The following is a 19,793-nucleotide window of genomic DNA, read 5'->3' as shown; positions in this document are numbered from 1 at the left end:
TGGCAAGTCAATCTCTGTCGTCGCCAGCGCAGCTGTGTCAGTGTCGAACATGCCCGTGTCGAAGGGATTTGTTGAGAAGCAGGAAGTGACTGTTCTCAGAGATTCGGGCTGCAATGGGGTCATCGTCAAAGAGGATCTGGTGCCAACAGAGAAGTTCACTGGTGACTTCAAGTGGACGCTCATGGCTGACAGCAAATGCGTGAAGGCACCAGTGGTAAAAATCCAGATCGATACTCCATACTTCACCGGAGAAGTTGAGGCCGTCTGCCTGAAGAAGCCCTTGTACGATCTACTAATTGGGAACATTGGGGGTGCGAGACGTCCTGATGACCCTGATTTCGAATGGAGAATGGGCTCAGCTCAGCCTGCTGCTGAGGAGGAAGACCCACTGCCATTCGCGAATGAAGATATCAGCGAACTGTTACGAGATGACAGAGCAACTGTGCATCGCCGCGACCAGCCGCAGGTTGTAAGCGCTGTGACGACCAGAGCCCAGGCGAAGAAGGACAAAACAACTACGCCACTCAGGGTCACCAACAGTTCTGCAACTGCTGTCGTGGACAGGAATCGGCTGATTCAGCTACAGGAAGCTGATTCGACTTTAACAAAGTACAGGAGTCGTCCTGTCAAGGAGATGACTAAGGGCGAAGGCACTGTGCACTTTGAAGTAAAGGCCAAGATCCTGTACAGAGTGTTCCAGCACCCGAGAGTCAACGGTGGGAAGCCATTACGTGAAGTTCTGGTGCCTCAACCACTTAGGCGCCAGGTGATGGAGGTGGCCCACGACTCTATTATGGGAGGTCACCTGGGTGTCAAGAAGACATCAGACAGAATCCAGGCTGTGTTTTACTGGCCAGGACTGCATGCAGATGTGACTCGATTCTGCCGATCGTGCGATATTTGCCAGAAAACCATACCTCGAGGAAGGGTCCCGAAGGTGCCATTGCAGAAGATGCCTTTGATCGACCGACCTTTCAAGAGGGTGGCCATTGACCTCATCGGCGAGATCAAACCGCCAAGTGAAGCGGGTCATCGTTGGGTACTGACCCTGGTAGACTATGCAACCAGGTACCCAGAAGCCGTGCCTCTGAAGAAAATTGACACCGAGACTGTTGCCGAGGCACTTGTGGACATTTTCAGCAGAATTGGGGTTCCTGAAGAGATCCTCACAGACCTGGGGACACAGTTTGTCTCTGAATGCATGGAAGAGGTCAACAGGCTGCTGAGCATTCGTCACTTGACTACGACACCCTATCACCCGATGTGCAATGGGCTGGTCGAAAAATTCAATGCGACGCTGAAGTCCACGCTGAAGAAACTATGCAGTGAGCAGCCAAGGCAGTGGCATCGCTACATCAATGCCTTGCTATTTGCATACAGGGAGGTGCCACAAGAGTCCACTGGATTCTCCCCGTTCGAGCTGATGTACGGGCGGACCGTGAGAGGCCCGATGCAGATACTAAAGGAATTGTGGACGAAAGATGTGGACACACCTGAAGTGAAGAACAGTTACCAGTACGTGTTCGAGTTGCGAGAGAAACTGGAGGAGACTCTCGAGATTGCGAGAGAAAACTTGAGAAAGTCTCAGGATAGCGGAAAGCACTACTACGACCGCAAAGCCGTAAACAGGAAGTTTACACCAGGTAACAAAGTGCTGATACTGCTCCCCACTGATCACAACAAACTACTGATGCAGTGGAAAGGCCCATACGAGGTTGAGGCCGTGGTAGGGATCAACGACTACAAGGTGAATGTCGGCAAGAAGTCCAAGATCTACCACGCTAACCTCCTGAAACTGTATGTGGAGAGACCTCCGGAAGCAGTACAGGTCGCAGCAAGTGCGGAAGAACCAGCCGAACAAGACGAGTTCGACGGTGAGGAACTACTGGAGTTGGGAGACCTCCACAAGAAAGAGGGAGTGGATGACGTCAAGCTAGGACCTGACCTGACAGAAGATCAGCAGAAGGAGCTGCATGATTTTATGGGCGACTTCACCCATAGGTTCTCTGATGTTCCAGGCTCTACGTCCTTGGTCGAACATGAAGTCCACCTCACATCTGACGTTCCTGTTCGGTCAAAACCATACCCTATCCCGTTTCAGGCTCGGGAATCCTTGAAGAAGGACATCGACAACATGTTGAAGATGGGGGTCATCCGTGAGTCATCATCCCCTTACTCATCTCCCGTTGTTGTGGTCAAGAAGAAGGACGGCACAAACAGGGTATGCATTGACTTCAGGAAAGTGAATAAGATCACCGTGTTTGACCCTGAACCAATGCCGACGGCAACTGATCTATTCCGACAGTTAACCGGCAGTAAGATCTTCTCAAAGATCGATCTCAGCAAGGGATATTGGCAGATTCCTGTGCGCGAAGAGGACATACCAAAGACCGCCTTTGCAACTCCAGACGGAACGTATGAGTGCCTGCGGATGCCTTTTGGCATGGTGAACAGTGGTGCTACCCTGAAGAGGGGAATGCGAAAAATGCTCAAAGGAATGAAGAATGTTGTGTACTACTGGGATGATCTGCTAGTCCACACGGAGACCTTCGCAGAGCATCTGGAGACTTTGAGGGAACTGTTTTCCCGCCTGACAAAAGCCAATCTGACCGTGAGACCCAGCAAGTGCATTTTGGGGACCGACAACGTTGACTTCATAGGTCATTCACTGAAGGAAGGTCAAAAGGGGCTTTTGTTGGAAAACGTCACCAAGATCCTCAATGCGCCACGTCCTGAAACCAAGAAGCAGGTGCGATCCTTCCTTGGATTGGCTGGGTACTACAGAGAGTTCATTCCAAACTTCGCTGCCATAACGGCGCCTTTGTCGGACATGACCCGAAAAGGATGCCCCAACCGAATACTCTGGGGACCAGCTCAGGAGAAGGCATACCAGACCGTGCGCGACCTGATGTCACGAGACCCGGTGCTACGCCTTCCTGATACTGCCAAAGAGTTCATCTTGCGTACAGACGCATCGGACGAAGGGATCGGCGCCATGCTGATGCAAGAGCATGGAGGTAAACCGTTTCCGGTCAGCTATGCCAGCAAGAAGCTGTCAGGAGCCGAGAAGAACTACTCGACCATGGAGAAAGAGTGTTTAGCCATCGTGTGGGGAATCAAGAAATTTGAACTCTACCTCCAAGGGGTGAAATTCGTGCTTCAGACTGATCACAAACCCCTCACCTACCTGAACTCTGCGAAGTTTGTGAATAATCGTATCATGAGGTGGGTGATGTACTTGCAGAACTTTGATATGCGAGTGGAATCGATCAAAGGTTCAGACAATGTTGGAGCAGATTTTCTCAGCCGAGTATGTGAGTGAAACTGTGTTCATTCTCCAACAGACTAATGTACATACCTGGATTTCCATCTGTTATGTATACATAATATGTGTACAAGTAGCGTTTCAATGATTGAAAGAAATTAGGTAAATTTCTTCTGGTGTTGGGGGTAATGTTAGGAAACGCTACCGTTGCTGAGCTTTGGTTCAGTTTTGTGTGTTGCATGTAGTTGACTTATTTGTACTTTGTAGGAAAGTACCGATATTATATTTTGTAAACACAATATTTATGCTTGGACGAGAATGCAGGTGAACTTTCTAGTCCTGTCAAAACAAGTTGTTTATCACGCTGTTTGTAGTGTGAGTTCGTGGCGTTCGTTCGGATTAAGTGCGTCGGCGCTTTTGATGTGCGTCACAGAGAGAATGTCGCTAGTTTAGTCTATGCACGGCTCGTATAATGTAGTTGTATCGTGTTCGGTCTGGAATATTCTCGAGATTGAGTATTTACTATATATACCAGCGCGATTTGAATGTTAAAAGAAGCTTCTATTTGAGTTCTGCTACGTTGTGCAGTTGTATGTATTGAATGCTGAATAAATCCTCGAACTCAATTTGACGAGTTGTTTTCTGTTGCTGCGAAGACGGGCGACGTAGAATAAAAGAACACAACTATACGACGTTTGAGAACTTGTGGCAATCTCAAGTGTCGTGTAACAGTTTGCGATCCGAATATAATATATGTATATGTTTTTGGAATCAGAAAATGACGAATAATAAGATGAAATTGTTTTTGGATCGTTTAATAAAACAATAATTTTAATTACAAGTTTCTGATTTTTAATGACCAAACTCATTCATTTGTTTTTAAGCCACCAAGCTGAAATGCAATACCAAAGTCCGGCCTTTGTCAAAGATTGCTTTGCCAAAATTTCAATCAATTTGCTTGAAAAATGAGGGTATGACAGTGCCGCCTCAACTTTCACAAAAAGCCGGATATGACGTCATCAAAGGTATTGATCGAAAAAAAGAAAAAAAACTTCCGGGGACATCATTCCCAGGAACTCTCATGTCAAATTTTATAAAGATCGGTCCAGTAGTTTAGTCTGAATCGCTCTACACACACACACGCACAGACACACACACACACACACACACACACACACACACACACACACACACACACACACACACATACACCACGACCCTCGTCTCGATTCCCCCTCTATGTTAAAACATTTAGTCAAAACTTGACTAAATGTAAAAAGAACAGTTTATAAAATCCTGTTGTAAAACTTGGCGCTTTATTTATTTTTATTTTTTTTTTTTGCACTGACCTTTAATCCTTCTTTGGTACCCACTGCAGCCTTCCTGTTGCCGCTTATGACACTGACAGGCTTGGTAGACGTAATGTGAGTGCCTGTGAAGTCTCTCTTCTTCCCCCCTCCTCCTAGGGCGTGGAACGTTTCGAACTTGTTCAACGTCAGTTGGAGTGTTTTGCCTCGGCTGGGAGAAGATTCTTCTTTTTAATCGGTGAAGAAAATTCGGAAATAATATTATTGTAAAAGAGAAAGCCTTTGTAATAAAGAATGCACATTAGATGCAATGTTTTGCCACTGCTGGAGAGAAAAGGGTTTCTTTCGTCGGGAAAAGAGTTTAGAGATATATCATACCAGACAAAACTTTGAAAATAGATCATGTTAATAAGTTGAAAATGTTTCACCATCCCCGGGGGATTCCGTTTTCACACACACACACACACACACACACGCACACACGCACGCACGCACGCATGCACGCACACACACACACACACACACACACACACACACACACACGCACACACGCACGCACGCACGCATGCACGCACACACACACACACACAATGCTGGCAGTGGTGTGCTAGAGAAAACCTTAAAAACAGAGAATTATTGTTATGGTTGTGGGTGTGTGCGTGACTGTGTATGTGTGTGTGTATAGGGCGATACAGAGAAACTACTGGACCGATCTTCGTGAAACTTTACATGAGAGTTCCTGGGTAAGATATCCCCAGATGTTTTTTGGGTTTTTTATAAATGTCTTTGATGACGTCATATCCGGGTTTTGGTAAAAGTTGAGGCGGCACTGTCACTCTCTCATTTTTCAACCAAATTGGTTGTAATTTTGGTCAAGTAATCTTCGACGAAGCCCGGACTTTGGTATCGCATTTCAGCTTGGAGGCTTAAAAATTAATTTATGTGTTTGCTCATTAAAGTTTTCATTAAAATCGATTTTTCGCAAACAGATTGATCTTGACGAAATGTTGTTATATCGCTTCACGCGACTTGTTTATATTGTCATGTCCACCATCATGAAGATTTGTGTAATTTGGTATTGTTTTGGTCGCGTAAAATAAGCTTTTGCTTGAGTTTCTGTCCTGGCTGCTTATTTTCCATTGGTTCATGTCATGTAATTTGATAACATATTGTTTAATCCAATCAATTGGGTTAAACAGTGTTTTATTCAACAATGTATGGATATAATGTATAATAAGCATGTTTAGGATCAACAACAAGCAATAAGCACTTGCGCTCAGAAGCGAGAGGTTGCGAGTTCGACCCTGGGTCAGGGCGTTAGCAATTTTCTCCCCCATTTCCTAACCTAGGTGGTGGGTTCAAGTGCTAGAAGTCTTTCGGATGAGACGAAAAACCGAGGTCCCTTCGTGTACACTACATTGGGGTGTGCACGTTAAAGATCCCACGATTGACAAAAGGGTCTTTCCTGGCAAAATTGTATAGGCATAGATGAAAATGTCCACCAAAATACCCGTGTGACTTGGAATAATAGGCCGTGAAAAGTAGGATATGCGCCGAAATGGCTGCGATCTGCTGGCCGATGTGAATGCGTGATGTATTGTGTAACAAAATTCCATCTCACACGGCATAAATAAATCCCTGCGCCTTGAATATGTGCGCGATATAATTTGCATAAAATAAAAATTAAAAAATTAAAAAAATAGATCCCTGCGCTTAGAACTGTACCCACGGAATACGCGCGATATAAGCCTCATATTGATTGATAAGCTAATATATAGTGGTGATCCTAAACCCCCCACAATTTGTTCTTCTGGTTTATTATTGTCGTGTCCACCTGGTCCATCATGAAGATTTCTGTAATTTTGTATTGTTTTGGTCGCGTAAAATAAGCTTTTGCTTGAGTTTCTGTCCTAGCTGCTTATTTTCAATTGGTTCATGTCATGTAATTTGAAAACATTGTGTTTAATCCAAATGGTTTAAACAGTGTTTTATTCAACAATGTATGGATATGATATATGATAAGCATGTTTAGGATACACAACAAACTTATTTATAGTGGTGATCCTAATTAAACCAATGTGTAGCCACTCACTTGTAAGATCAAATCACAAAAGGGAAGTAAGCGCTCTAAATGCATACGACATGTGTAACAGAGTAAACGAGAGTTATTCGGAACCAATCTCCTGGCACCTGAGAGGATAGCAAGCATTGAAATGAACAAGCGACTTTCATCCTCTAAATTGATCTCTAAATAGCGCTCTGCCTCATTGGTTTATATTGACCATCTGTAATGGGTGCCCGATGGATTTCCACCTTGACGAGGTCGGGGGGCTTGCGTGCCTCAGCCTCCCATAGAGCTATGCCGGCGGGAGATGATGGTAGTGCCACCCAAGCCAGTCCCTTAAAAATAAAAGGCTTGTTACGTTAACAGCTAAACATTTGTTTAAGACACTCACTTGTAAGCCACCCCTTCGAAATCAATCCGACACGCTAGACTGGTCCGAGGACAGGTGATGTTGATCTGGGTGTCGTCTTCAGTGGCAACGACGAGCAGCACCGGCTTGTTAAGGTAGGTTATGGCGTAGTACTCAGTGCCCAAGACGTCCGCTGGCAGGGAGATGTAGGCGTCTGTAGACTTGTGTTCCTTGTTAACCGAGTACACCGATATCTCGTCCGTCGCTGTGATCAACACGCCTTTGTTCGACTGAGAAATATAAAAAAAAGAACATGGCTGAGAAGATGAACAAGTGATGATCATTTTGAACTTATAAGTGGCAACAACAACAAACAAGACATTTATCAAAAAAAGGAAAAACCTTCTGGAGACACCATACTCAGGATCTCTCATGTCAAGTTTCATGAAGATCGGTCCAGTAGTTTTCTCTGAATCGCTCTACACACACACACACACACACACACACACACACACACACACACACACACACACACACACACACACACACAGAAACACAGAAATACACACACACACACACACACACACACACACACATACACCTCGTCTCGATTTCCCCCTCTACGTTAAAAAATTTAGTCAAAACCTGACTTAATGTAAAAAGTAAGAAAAACAAGTCGCGTAAGGCAAAAATACAACATTTAGTCAAGCTCAGTCGAACTCACAGAATGAAACTGAACGCACTGCATTTTCGTGGCAAAGGCAGTGAAATTAACAATCCAGAAAAGCGCGGTAGCGGTTGCGCTGAATAGGATAGCACGCTTTTCTATATCTTTATTCTTTATATTTAGTCAAGTTTTGACTAAATATTTTAACGTAGAGGGGGGAATCGAGACGAGGGTCGTGGTGTATGTGTGTGTGTGTGTGTGTGTGTGTGTCTGTGTGTGTGTAGAGCGATTCAGACTAAACTACTGGACCGATCTTTATGAAATTTGACATGAGAGTTCCTGGGTATGAAATCCCCATACGTTTTTTTCATTTTTTTGATAAATGTCTTTGATGACGTCATATCCGGCTTTTCGTGAAAGTTGAGGCGGCACTGTCACGCCCTCATTTTTCAACCAAATTGGTTCAAATTTTGGTCAAGTAATCTTCGACGAAGCCCGGGGTTCGGTATTGCATTTCAGCTTGGTGGCTTAAAAATTAATCAATGACTTTGGTCATTAAAAATCTGAAAATTGTAAAAAAAAAAAAAAATTATAAAACGATCCAAATTTACGTTTATCTTATTCTCCATTATTTGCTGATTCCAAAAACATATAAATATGTTATATTCGGATTAAAAACAAGCTCTGAAAATTAAATATATAAAAATTATTATCAAAATTAAATTGTCGAAATCAATTTAAAAACACTTTCATCTTATTCCTTGTCGGTTCCTGATTCCAAAAACATATAGATATGATATGTTTGGATTAAAAACACGCTCAGAAAGTTAAAACAAAGAGAGGTACAGAAAAGCGTGCTATCCTTCTTAGCGCAACTACTACCCCGCTCTTCTTGTCAATTTCACTGCCTTTGCCATGAGCGGTGGACTGACGATGCTACGAGTATACGGTCTTGCTGAAAAATGGCAGCTACTTGACTAAATATTGTATTTTCGCCTTACGCGACTTGTTTTAACTTTCTGAACGTGTTTTGAATCCAAACATATCATATCTATATGTTTTTGAAAATCAGGAACGGACAAGGAATAAGATGAAATTGTTTTTAAATCGATTTCGGAAATTTTATTTTAATCATAATTTTTATATTTTTAATTTTCAGAGCTTGTTTCTAATCCGAATATAACATATTTATATGTTTTTGGAATCAGAAAATGATGAAGAATAAGATAAACGTAATTTTAGATCGTTTTATAAAAAATAATTTTAATTACAATTTTCAGATTTTTAATGACCAAAGTCTCATTCGCTGCGTGTCGGAACTGGAATTCCGACACCTGTGTCTAGCGTTGGCTGCGTGCCGGTACTTGAGTTCCGACGGATATCACGAATTTTTAACGGTGTAAACGGTCCTGCTGACCAAGGGAAACAACCCCTGCAATGAACTTCTATCTGTCTAATAATAATAATAATAATAACGATTACTTATATAGCGCGTAAACCTCGTGGTGACGAGCCCAGAGCACTTTACACTTACACAATCATAATACAAACAAGGAAAGAGAACTAAATCCGAATAAATTCAAACATGGTCACACACACCCACACACGCACGCACACACACACGCACACACACACACACACACACACACGCGCGCGCACACACTCACACACAATCTTTCTTTCGTCATTGTCAATGTTCAGGTAACCCGCAATGTCATTCCATGTACGCATACGTTATTCTAGTACAACACACACAGGCACATACACATCCTCATGAACGCCACACTTTAGTATATAATACACGTGGCAGCGCCGATGACTCACCGATCATGGGATCTCCTTCAGAGGTCTAACTTAAACATGTGTGTTTTGAGGGCTGTTCTAAAGGCAGATGGTGACTGGGAATCCCTAATGCTCCGGGGGATTTTCTCCCAGACAAGAGGTCCCTGGTACTTGAAGGATCTCTCAAATCCATAGTTAGTTGATTTTCTGTTTCTTTTTGGTTTACTAAGTACATTGGTATCTGTTGCAGAGCGAAGAGAGGAGAGGTTTGAATATTTTGATAACATCTCAGAGAGATAAGCAGGTCCTGTACCATGAAAGAAAGAGAAACAAATGCATGCAATTTTGTATTGAATACGACTTCTTACAGGCAGCCAGTGAAGGGATCTCAAAACAGGTGTGATGTGGTGTCTTTTAGGGGTCTTTGTGATTAATCTAGCGGAGTTGTTCTGTACTTTCTGCAGTTTTTCAATGAGATAGTCAAATGAACCAGAAAGAAGGGCATTTCCGTAATCTAGCCTTGAAAGAACGAGAGAGCAAATGAGGGTTTTTGTAGCATCGGAAGAAAGGCAGTGGCGGATGGAGCTAATTTTTCTCAGTTCATAGTAGGCATTTCTACAGACAGTGGAGACTTGTTGTTTGAAGCAGAGAGTTTCGTCGAAGATGACACCGAGGTTTCGTACTTGAGAAGCCAACTGAATATCAGTTCCAGCTATAGAGATTTGGGCAGGAAGGGATGGTTCTTTTTTAAGAGAAGGGGGTACAACTAGCATGATCTCGGTCTTGTCGTCATTAAGTTTCAATTTATTTTCGGTCATCCACAATTTCAAGTCAGAGATGCAGTTCTTAGTTGTCTCGATTGTGTTGGGGAGGTCAGTAATAGGGCCAGATTTTTGTAACTGAGTGTCATCAGCAAAGCTTTCATAGGAAACAGAGTGGCGAGAGATGACATTAGATATTGGTTTCGTGTACATGATGAATAGCACCGGGCCAAGTACAGATCCTTGGGGGACACCGAAAGTCAACGGGGATGGAGCAGATTGGAAGCCGTCAATGGAGACTATCTGAGAGCGGTCTGTGAGGTAGGACTTAAACCAAGCTAAGGCAGTGTGGCAAATACCAAAAGAATTGTGAAGTCTTGTCAGGAGAACGGAGTGGTCAATAGTGTCAAATGCTGCCGAGAGATCTAATAGAGAAAGGACAGACACATGCTTTTGATCGAGAGCTAAGAGAAGGTCATTTGCAACTTTGATGAGAGCGGTTTCTGTTGAGTGGCCAGCCCTATACGCGGACTGATGGGGGTCGAGGAGCTTGTTCTGGGTGAGGTGCCCAATGATCTGAGAGAGAACTATCTTTTCAAGTAATTTCGAGAAAAAAGGAAGATTTGAGACGGGTCTGAAGTTTTTTAGGCAGTTAGGGTCTAGGGAAGGTTTTTTAAGCAGAGGGCGGACTACCGCCGATTTGTATACAGATGGGAAGATCCCGGTGGCCAGCGAGTCATTGACGATACCGGTAATGCATGGAACTAGCGCATCAATACACTGGTTGAGAATGCACGAGTCTACAGTGGTACCATTCACTGTAAACAGTTCCTTCCCATCAATTGTTGGGATTAATAAAAAATTTGTTGACGGTGTGCGACCCACGTGTTTTGACTTTTCCAAGATGGCGGATCGTTCTGCTGAGACGTAGTAACTTGAAAAGAGTGCTAGAACGTGTTATTCAGTACGGTTCTGATCTTGACCTCAGTGATGATGATAGTGGAGATGATATTTTAGATTCTGGTGACGAGTTTGTGCCAATGGACGATCATTTGGGTGATGATTCGGGCAATGCAAGTGTCGATCATGACATTGTGTATGATGAACCCATGACGTAAAAATTTTTTTTGTTTTGCTTCAAATTGGATATTTTGCCTGGATATGAAGACAACAAAAGGTATGTACTTTCAAATGTTTCATATATTTTCTAAAAGAGTAAGTTCCAAACTTTGCAAAAAACATAAGGTATGTAAGGTTATCTTGTGTTGTTGATTTTTAATAATTTTTTCAAAATGGCTCTAAATCGCGCGTTGGCAGGGAACACAGGGGAAATTTAGACGCGCAGCGAAAGAGTTAATTAATTTTTAAGCCTCCAAGCTGAAATGCAATATAAAAGTCCGGCCTTTGTCAAAGATTGCTTTGCCAAAATTTCAATCAATTTTATTGAAAAATGAGGGTGTGACAGTGCCGCCTCCGCCTCAACTTTTACAAAATGCCGGATATGACGTCATCAAAGACATTTATCGAAAAAATGAGAAAAAAAAGTCTGGGGATATCATACCCAGGAACTCTCATGAAAAATTTCATAAAGATCGGTCTAGTAGTTTACTCTGAATCGCTCTACACACACACACACACACACACACACACACACACACACACACACACACACACACACACACACACACACACACACACACACACACACACACACACACCTATGTTAAAACATTTAGTCAAAACTTGACTGAATGTAAAAAGGGGGGAAATTCGACACGCTGCGTCCCGCTTTCCGTTGTATGAAATACGCTTTTTCTAGCGAACAAACTGGACGCGTGATGTTGACGAACTAAACTGAATTGAACTGAACTTTAGTTTACAAGGACCAAGATGTGAAGAGACAACACAAGAGGCAGCGAGATAGAGAGGGGGGACAGGCGCACAGACACATATGCAGACAATTATTATGACAGGCAAAGAGACAAGGTCACTCCAAGGCCGAGATTTATACAGAGCAAGACAGACAGAGAGAGACAGAGAGAAACGGAGAGAAAGAGGGATTTTTTGTTTGTTTGCTTAACGCCCAGTCCACCACGAAGGGTGATATCAGGGCGGTGCTGCTTTGACATTTAACGTGCGCCACACACAAGACAGAAGTCGCAGCACAGGCTTCATGTCTCACCCAGTCACATTATTCTGACACCGGACTAACCAGTCCTAGCACTAACCCCATAATGCCAGACGCCAGGCGGAGCAGCCACTAGATTGCCAATTTTAAAGTCTTAGGTATGACCCGGCCGGGGTTCGAACCCACGACCTCCCGCTCACTGGGCGGACGCCTTACCACTAGGCCACCGTGTTGCGACAACAAATTCTTTATTTACGAGGGTAATGGCATAAGCAAACAGGTGCTTTTTTACATCCAGCCCTCGCCCATGGGAGGGTTTAATCTAATGATAATACGTTTTAAAATGTTGGAATATTAATTAAAGAAGTAATAAAAGCAAACGGCAAACAAGCAAACGATTAACAGACTAAACAAACAAACAGAGAGAGAGAGAGAGAGAGAGAGAGAGAGAGAGAGAGAGAGAGAGAGGGGGGGGGGGGGAGTCTGGAGTCTGGAGTCTGGATGGTTTATTGATTAGGCCTTGGGCCCATTTCAATTCGGGGTGTACAAAGTTTCAACATTCATGCTTCATGAAAAATAATCATAGTAATATTAATCATAATAAAAATCATCATCATCGTAATGACAGTCGACATGGCGACAGTGGAAACAGGCATTTACAACAGCAAAACGTTTGAAAAAGGACAGTAATGCATCAGCACAAAATCCAGTCTCTGTCGCACTTCACTCATGTCTCTCTGTCATCCTTCCGTCCATCCATCCATCCATCCATCCTTCTATCCATCTCATGTCAGAGAGAGAGGGGGGAGAGAGAGAGAGAGAGAGAGAGAGAGAGAGAGAGAGAGAGAGAGAGAGAGAGAGAGAGAGAGAGAGAGAGAGATATAACGGGGAAAACATATAGCCACGACGAGAGACACACGGGCAAGGAGAGAAGCAGAGAGGCAGGTTGAACATTTCAAGTCGCCTTCTTATCTTGGCACTATCAATAGATTTAATCAATTAAAAAAATAGATTTCTAATTTTGCTCAGCCAATAGACAGGCACACACACACACACTGGCAGGCAGACGGACAGAAAAACAATTCTACATCTCGCACCTTTTCAGTACCCACGCCACAAATGCGATGAGCGATGCTGACACTCTCTGTCGAGCCTTTGTAGACTATGGCCACTTTCTTGAAGTTTGGGTCAAGCAAGGGAGTGGTCACGTTAACCTGGACAGGGTCCGGAGAGTTTGTGGCCAGGAACAATTCGATGTCGTTAGGTTTATGAAAAGTGCGAAGCAACCTGCATGCAGTCAATCAAAGGTCAAGGTCAAGGACAATTCGAGGTCAAATGTAGACAAATATTTAAAACTGTTATTTTGTTGTGCTTGACTGTAGAATTACACTTCTGTCTGTCTGTATAATTATATCTTTCTGTCTCGCTCCATCTTTATTTGTATGTCTGTCTGTCTGTCTCTGTCGTAGTGTCTCTCTGTCTACGAGGTATGTCTCTCTATCTCTGTCTCTGTGTCTGTCTCTCTCTCTGTCTCCCTCTCTCTCTCTCTTTCTCTCTTTCTCTCTTTCTCTCTCTCTCTCTCTCTCTCTCTCTCTCTCTCTCTCTCTCTCTCTCTCTCTCTCTCTCTCTCTCTCTCTCTCTCTCTCTCTCTCTTCTTTGTCCTCTTCTCTTTCTCTCGTTATATTCTAATTACGAGTGGATTCAATATGACTTCCCATAACTCTAACTCTAACAGGCAAAAAAAAAGGAAGGAAAGACAGAACGCTTACTCATTTTCCATGAAACCGATGAAGAATTCTGTCCCTTGACTGTCGGGAGCTGCGTCAAAGGCAAAGAAATGTTATCTTGATTGTCAACGGGCGGATTTCAGTCTTTTTGTTTTATTATGTCCTAAGAATACATGGAATCCACAATTCCATTTAAAGCGTGCACAAACATACTTTTGGGTCAGTTTTATTCCCAGACGATAACCAGCGCGATTGAACTGCGATGACTTAACCGTGTTGCCTAATCTTCTTCTGCGTTCGTGGGCTGAAACTCCCACGTACACTCGTGTTTTTTGCACGAGTGGAATTTTACGTGTATGACCGTTTTTTACCCCGCCATTTAGGCAGCCATACGCCGTTTTCGGAGGAAGCATGCTGGGTATTTTCGTGTTTCTATAACCCACCGAACTCTGACATGGATTACAGGATCTTTTTCGTGCGCACTTGGTCTTGTGCTTGCGTGTACACACGGGGGTGTTCGGACACCGAGGAGAGTCTGCACACAAAGTTGACTCTGAGAAATAAATCTCTCGCCGAACGTGGGGACGAACTCACGCTGACAGCGGCCAACTGGATACAAATCCAGCGCGCTACCGACTGAGCTACATTCCCGCCCGTGTTGCCTAATGATAAATGTAACAATTAGACTTCATAAAGAATGCAACAGAGAATTTTGAAATTCTTTTGCTTCATGTAACGTAACCTCACCTTACAGTGTTCAGTAATGTATATGTGACCCTCCACCACGGAATGAGTCGCATGTCACCTTTGCATGATTTTCATATTTTTACATTTTCCTAAAGCGGTTTTTATGCTCTATCCAGTGGTGAAAACCGTTTTAGAAAAGACCAAAAACTTGTTTGAGTTATAAGCCTGTGACTAAGGTGACCCTCACACTGTTACCAGACACTCTCCGGACTTATATCAAGCCTAGCGCAGAACCGCGCGAGGTGACATGCGACTCATTTCGTGGTGGAGGGTCACATATTGTATTGATTGTTATAGCTTTTGTGATTTAAAAAAAAGTTAGGCCTACATATATAGATTCAAACCGAAACATCTGCTGTACAGTAAAGTTTTGATGTCCAGATGCTCTACATTAATTTTGTTTCCATTGAAAACAACATTATCTTATCTTATCCTGCTATCTTATTTTATGTTATCTTATGTTTTCTAATATATTACCATATCTAACCCTATCGTATCTGTTATAAAATCTTCTTCTTTTTTTTAATCTTATCTTATCTCTTTTATCTTTGATTGTGTAAGGTTAAGAATGGGGATATCTTTATAGTCATGTGAGGTAACCCTCATGGAAATTCGGGTTGACCTCTCCCTGGAGAAAGCAAGCTGCAATCTCTTGCCTGTATGCATGTGTTCGTGTTTTCAAGCCCTAAGATTTTCGCTGTGAACTGAGGATATTTTACGCGTCCATTGCGTGCACACGGGGGTTTCGAACACCGGAGGAGAGTCTGCACAAGTTTGACCCTTGGAAATAAATCCCTCGCCGAACCCGGGATTTGAACCCACGCCGACAGCGACAACTGGGTTGGAAGTCATGATCTCCGCTATGGAACGAATGAGCGTCTACCCGCCCCTAATTAAAATCATAATTATCTGGCATTGTCTAATTTGTTTAACGCCCAGCCGACCACGAAGGGCCATATCAGGGCGGTGCTGCTTTGACATTATAACGTGCGCCACACACAAGACAGAAATCGCAGCACAGGCTTCATGTCTCACCCAGTCCCATTATTCTGACACCGGACCAACCAGTCCTAGCACTAACCCCATAATGCCAGACGCCAGGCGGAGCAGCCACTAGATTGCCAATTTTAAAGTCTTAGGTATGACCCGTCCGGGGTTCGAACCCACGACCTCCCGATCACGGGGCGGACGCCTTACCACAAGGCCAACCGTGCCGGTATTATTGTCTAATATCCTACCTGCAAAGACAGCGCAAGGCAGCAGGAGCAGCAGTGCCAGGCACGTGCAACATAGAAGCAGTTCCATCCTCTGTCTTTTCGCCCCTCCTACATGACATAGCAGTGACCAAACCAAATGTAATGATACTCTCCTTTCCCGCGTGGAACGTCTTCTATGTCACCAAAGTCACAGACCAGTCTGTACGATGTTGTCAAATGATAGCAATGCCATCTCACACGGCAGAAATTAATATTTATTTATTTATTAAGGAGATTTCTATAGCGCATAACTAAAAGCACTATGCGCTTTACAATATCACCAGGTATAAGCACACGCAAGCATACTCTGATTAAATAGAACTTAGCCTAACAAGACATACTAAGAACACTAAACATTTGAGTTCATACAAAAATATGTAAAGCGCTTTGAGAACGTCAAGCGCTATATAAATCTCCCATATAAATAAATAAATAAACAATGAGGTATCATAATTATATTCCTGGGAGAGTACCCTCGTTGAAATTCGGGCACTAGGGAAAGCGAGTCGCCAACTAGTACTACTAGGAAAAGGGTTCTCCCCCTTTTCCTTCATGCGTGTATTCGTGTACACACACACACACATACACACACACACACACACACACACACACACACACACACACACACACACACACACACACACACACACACACATACACACACACACACATACACACACACACACACACACACACACACACACACACACACACAAACACAATCGATTAATCAACTAATTGACGAGTCAAGCGCCCAGTTACATCTTGATCATCATCATCATCATCATCATCATCATCATCATCATCATCATCATCATCATCATCATCATCATCGTCGTCGTCGTCGTCGTCGTGAACAAACACCACCACCACGGTCTTGATCATCATCTTGATCATCCTCATCTTGATCATCATCATCATCATCAGCAGCAGCAGCAGCAGCATCAGCATCATCATCCACCACCACCATTACATACTATATGAGTATTAATAATTAAATCTGTTTTTATTAATCTCCATAAAGTACAAGCTATGCATGTAGTAGGATGCTTTACCTGGGATGTAGGTCTGCCTGGTCCAGGGAAGTGTAGCAAAATGTTGATGTTATACAAAGTTGCAAGCCCAAGTTATATCGATTGTTTGAAGGCACAGTCCTGCACTTGTAAACAGTTCAACTTACTGTCTTCAGGGCTCCCCAAAGGTGCTCTACCTAGCGGGTTCAGGGACCCCGGGTTTCAATTTGTAGGGTGGTCCAAGGACGCCTCAGTGGAAATTCAGAGTGCCTCCAAATGAGGAAGACTTTAACAGTTCTGTGAATCATTGATAATGTAAGCGTTGTTTGTGATATCGGGTAGATTTACTCGGTAAATTAGCTTCGGTGTAGATCTCGCAGAAAGTGTAATGCATGGTCTTCAAACTCCAGCCAAGTGTTGGGGAGCCCTGATCTTAGATCTGACCAGGCTCTTACGAGGTGCAAGGCCATCCCTCCACTTGTACATATACAATAAAGCAACACCCTGGTTGTTTCCTCTGCTGAGTGGGAATTTTTGATGAATTAATTTCGGAGACTGCCACTAGTATCAGTTGAGAAATGAATTCTTCCAAAGCTACCCACTCTGCACTGGAAACAGTCATGATCTTGATATTTGGTATGTGTCCAAGTGATGAAAAAGCCTGGCCAGACTAGATCTGAGATGGTGTGTCGAATAAGAAGGACTGTATCTTTATTTGCTCGCTCTGAAGACCAAGATAAATTGGGAAAACATCAATTTTCCCTTGACTCACTTTTGTCATTAGGCCAAAAAAAAAATAGGTGTGTTTACGGTAACCCGACCGACCCTATTTTTTTCGCGCAACGCTAGACTTTTTTTTGGCATTTGGGGGGAAAAAAAAAAAAAAAAAAAATCTCTTTTTTTTTGCAAAATAACGTAAAACTATGGTTTTTTGGAGGAAAAAATTTAAAAAAAATCAAAAAAAATCCCGACCTACCGACCCTATTTTTTTGGCCTATGTTACCGTAAACAGACCTATTTTTTTTTTGGCCTTATATTCCGGCGCAAGGATGGCTACTTTTGTCAGGATAGTACACTTTAAAACTACCCAAGGACCCAAGATGTATACAACAGAAATTTCAATTTGAATAATGTGTATGTAGGCTAAATGTACCCTGTAAGTGTGTCCCTCCATTCCAAGTAGTAGCAAGCGTATGAGACGTACGCACTAACATCTTATCTGTTGCAACCATCCTCATAATAAGTACTGCAGTTAATTACGAAGAGAAAGACTACCGGCAGATGTTGAGAACGTAAGAAACGTACAAGCCTTCGGAAGTAAAATTGATTTTCATGTCTGTGCCCGAAACACTCCATCATCTTTAGTTGTGCTTCCAACAGGTTGATTAGCGTGGTAGATCAAGTAGACATGGAACAAAGAGTCACTAATCATCGGATAAATCTAATTAATAGGTCAATTCATCTTTCAGTTCCTCGTAGATAAGCGTCGCGTCTCATAAGAAACACTGACACATTGATTTTTGTTCTATCTGACAAAGCATAAAACAAGTCAACATTCACATGCACGCGAGGTACCACACGCACGCACGCACGCACGCATGCACACACCCACACACCCACACACACACACTCTCTCTCACACACACACACACACACACACACACACACACACACACACACACACACACACACACACACACACACAACAGTAAATAATGTGTAGAGTGTAGGGGTGTTTGCACTGAACGCGTTTGCTAAAACGTCCGTGAACACTGCGTATTCAGCCTGCATGGTGTCTCCAAAACACCTGTGCCGCTATCTCGGAACAAATAAAAAAAAATCGAATTCAAAATTCCATTTTGTGACTGTTGTGTTCATTGACTTGTTCGGTTGCGTTTTTTCTTGTCTTTGACTCTCAATTTTGAAATGTTAACAGACTGAGACTTGAAGTTCATAGCACTGATCCACCGACCTGAGGATATGACGGCCCGTGTCCAGCCTGACAGGTTTATCTGTTCGCATTGTTTTGTATTTTTGCAAAGTTTACTGAAATAATATCCGCGAAATCAATAGACGATGTTCGGAAATAACCCTGTTGGTTTTGTATGGGTTTTCAAAGAGTGAATACCCTAAAAAATAATAATAATTCCCACATGCGTCTCACTTCTTCTTCTTCTTTTCGATCGCCGATCACACTTGGAGTCCAGATCTTGAGATATAACTAGTGGTCCTCTGCAGCGCAGCCACTGGCCCGTACAGCTTGTTGTGCAGGGACTCCGGCAATGGCCAGATTTCCTCTCTCAGCACCTGGTGGTTCCTGCAGTCTCGTAGGATGTGGGCCGTGTCCTGCTCTGCTTCTCCACAAGAACACATGGGGGAGGGCACAACATGCAGCTTCCCGTGGAGATGCTGGTTAAGTCTGTTGTGTCCCGTTCTCAGGCGGAAGATGACCACCTGCTGTGGTCTGGATAGCAGGTGGTAGCGGTCCTGTGGCTGGGGCGTCCTGTGCAGAGACTTAATGATGGTCTTCATCTCTGTCAGGCTCACAGGGTTGTTCTCTTGCTCATCTTCTGCACCCAGCTTTGCCATCCTGTCCGCCTCTTCGTTTCCTTGTACACCACAGTGGGAGGGGATCCATTGCAGTACTGTCCTCAGGCGTCTCACTAAACGCAAGGGTATTCACTCTTTTATAACCCATACAAACCCCGACGGCGTTATTTTCGGAA

At 43.4% G+C, this 19,793-nt stretch overlaps 1 protein-coding gene across 2 annotated transcripts in view; it reads right to left on the bottom strand.

The window, feature by feature from the left end:
* LOC138971015 (IgGFc-binding protein-like) overlaps positions 1-18,290 on the bottom strand; it is a 41,989-nt gene extending 23,699 nt beyond the window's left edge. Inside the window, exons 1-6 of one of the 2 annotated variants that reach the window (XM_070343612.1) lie at positions 18,221-18,290; positions 16,037-16,123; positions 14,094-14,142; positions 13,422-13,611; positions 7,029-7,276; positions 4,615-4,783 (exon numbers count right to left, since the gene is read on the bottom strand). In XM_070343612.1, coding sequence (XP_070199713.1) covers positions 4,615-4,783; positions 7,029-7,276; positions 13,422-13,611; positions 14,094-14,142; positions 16,037-16,123; positions 18,221-18,281 — 804 coding nt within the window. In that variant the 5' untranslated portion in view covers positions 18,282-18,290. Of the gene's footprint in view, positions 1-4,614; positions 4,784-7,028; positions 7,277-13,421; positions 13,612-14,093; positions 14,143-16,036; positions 16,124-17,109; positions 17,203-18,220 lie in introns of those variants that run through there. The other variant, XM_070343613.1, reaches the window with a different exon arrangement.
* Positions 18,291-19,793: the final 1,503 nt, after the last annotated feature.

The sequence above is a fragment of the Littorina saxatilis genome, linkage group LG7, assembly GCF_037325665.1.
Source record: "Littorina saxatilis isolate snail1 linkage group LG7, US_GU_Lsax_2.0, whole genome shotgun sequence".
In the NCBI taxonomy this organism is placed as follows: domain Eukaryota; kingdom Metazoa; phylum Mollusca; class Gastropoda; order Littorinimorpha; family Littorinidae; genus Littorina; species Littorina saxatilis.
The sequence above is the reverse complement of the archived record's forward strand: the minus strand, read 5'-3'. Positions and strand labels throughout refer to the sequence as shown.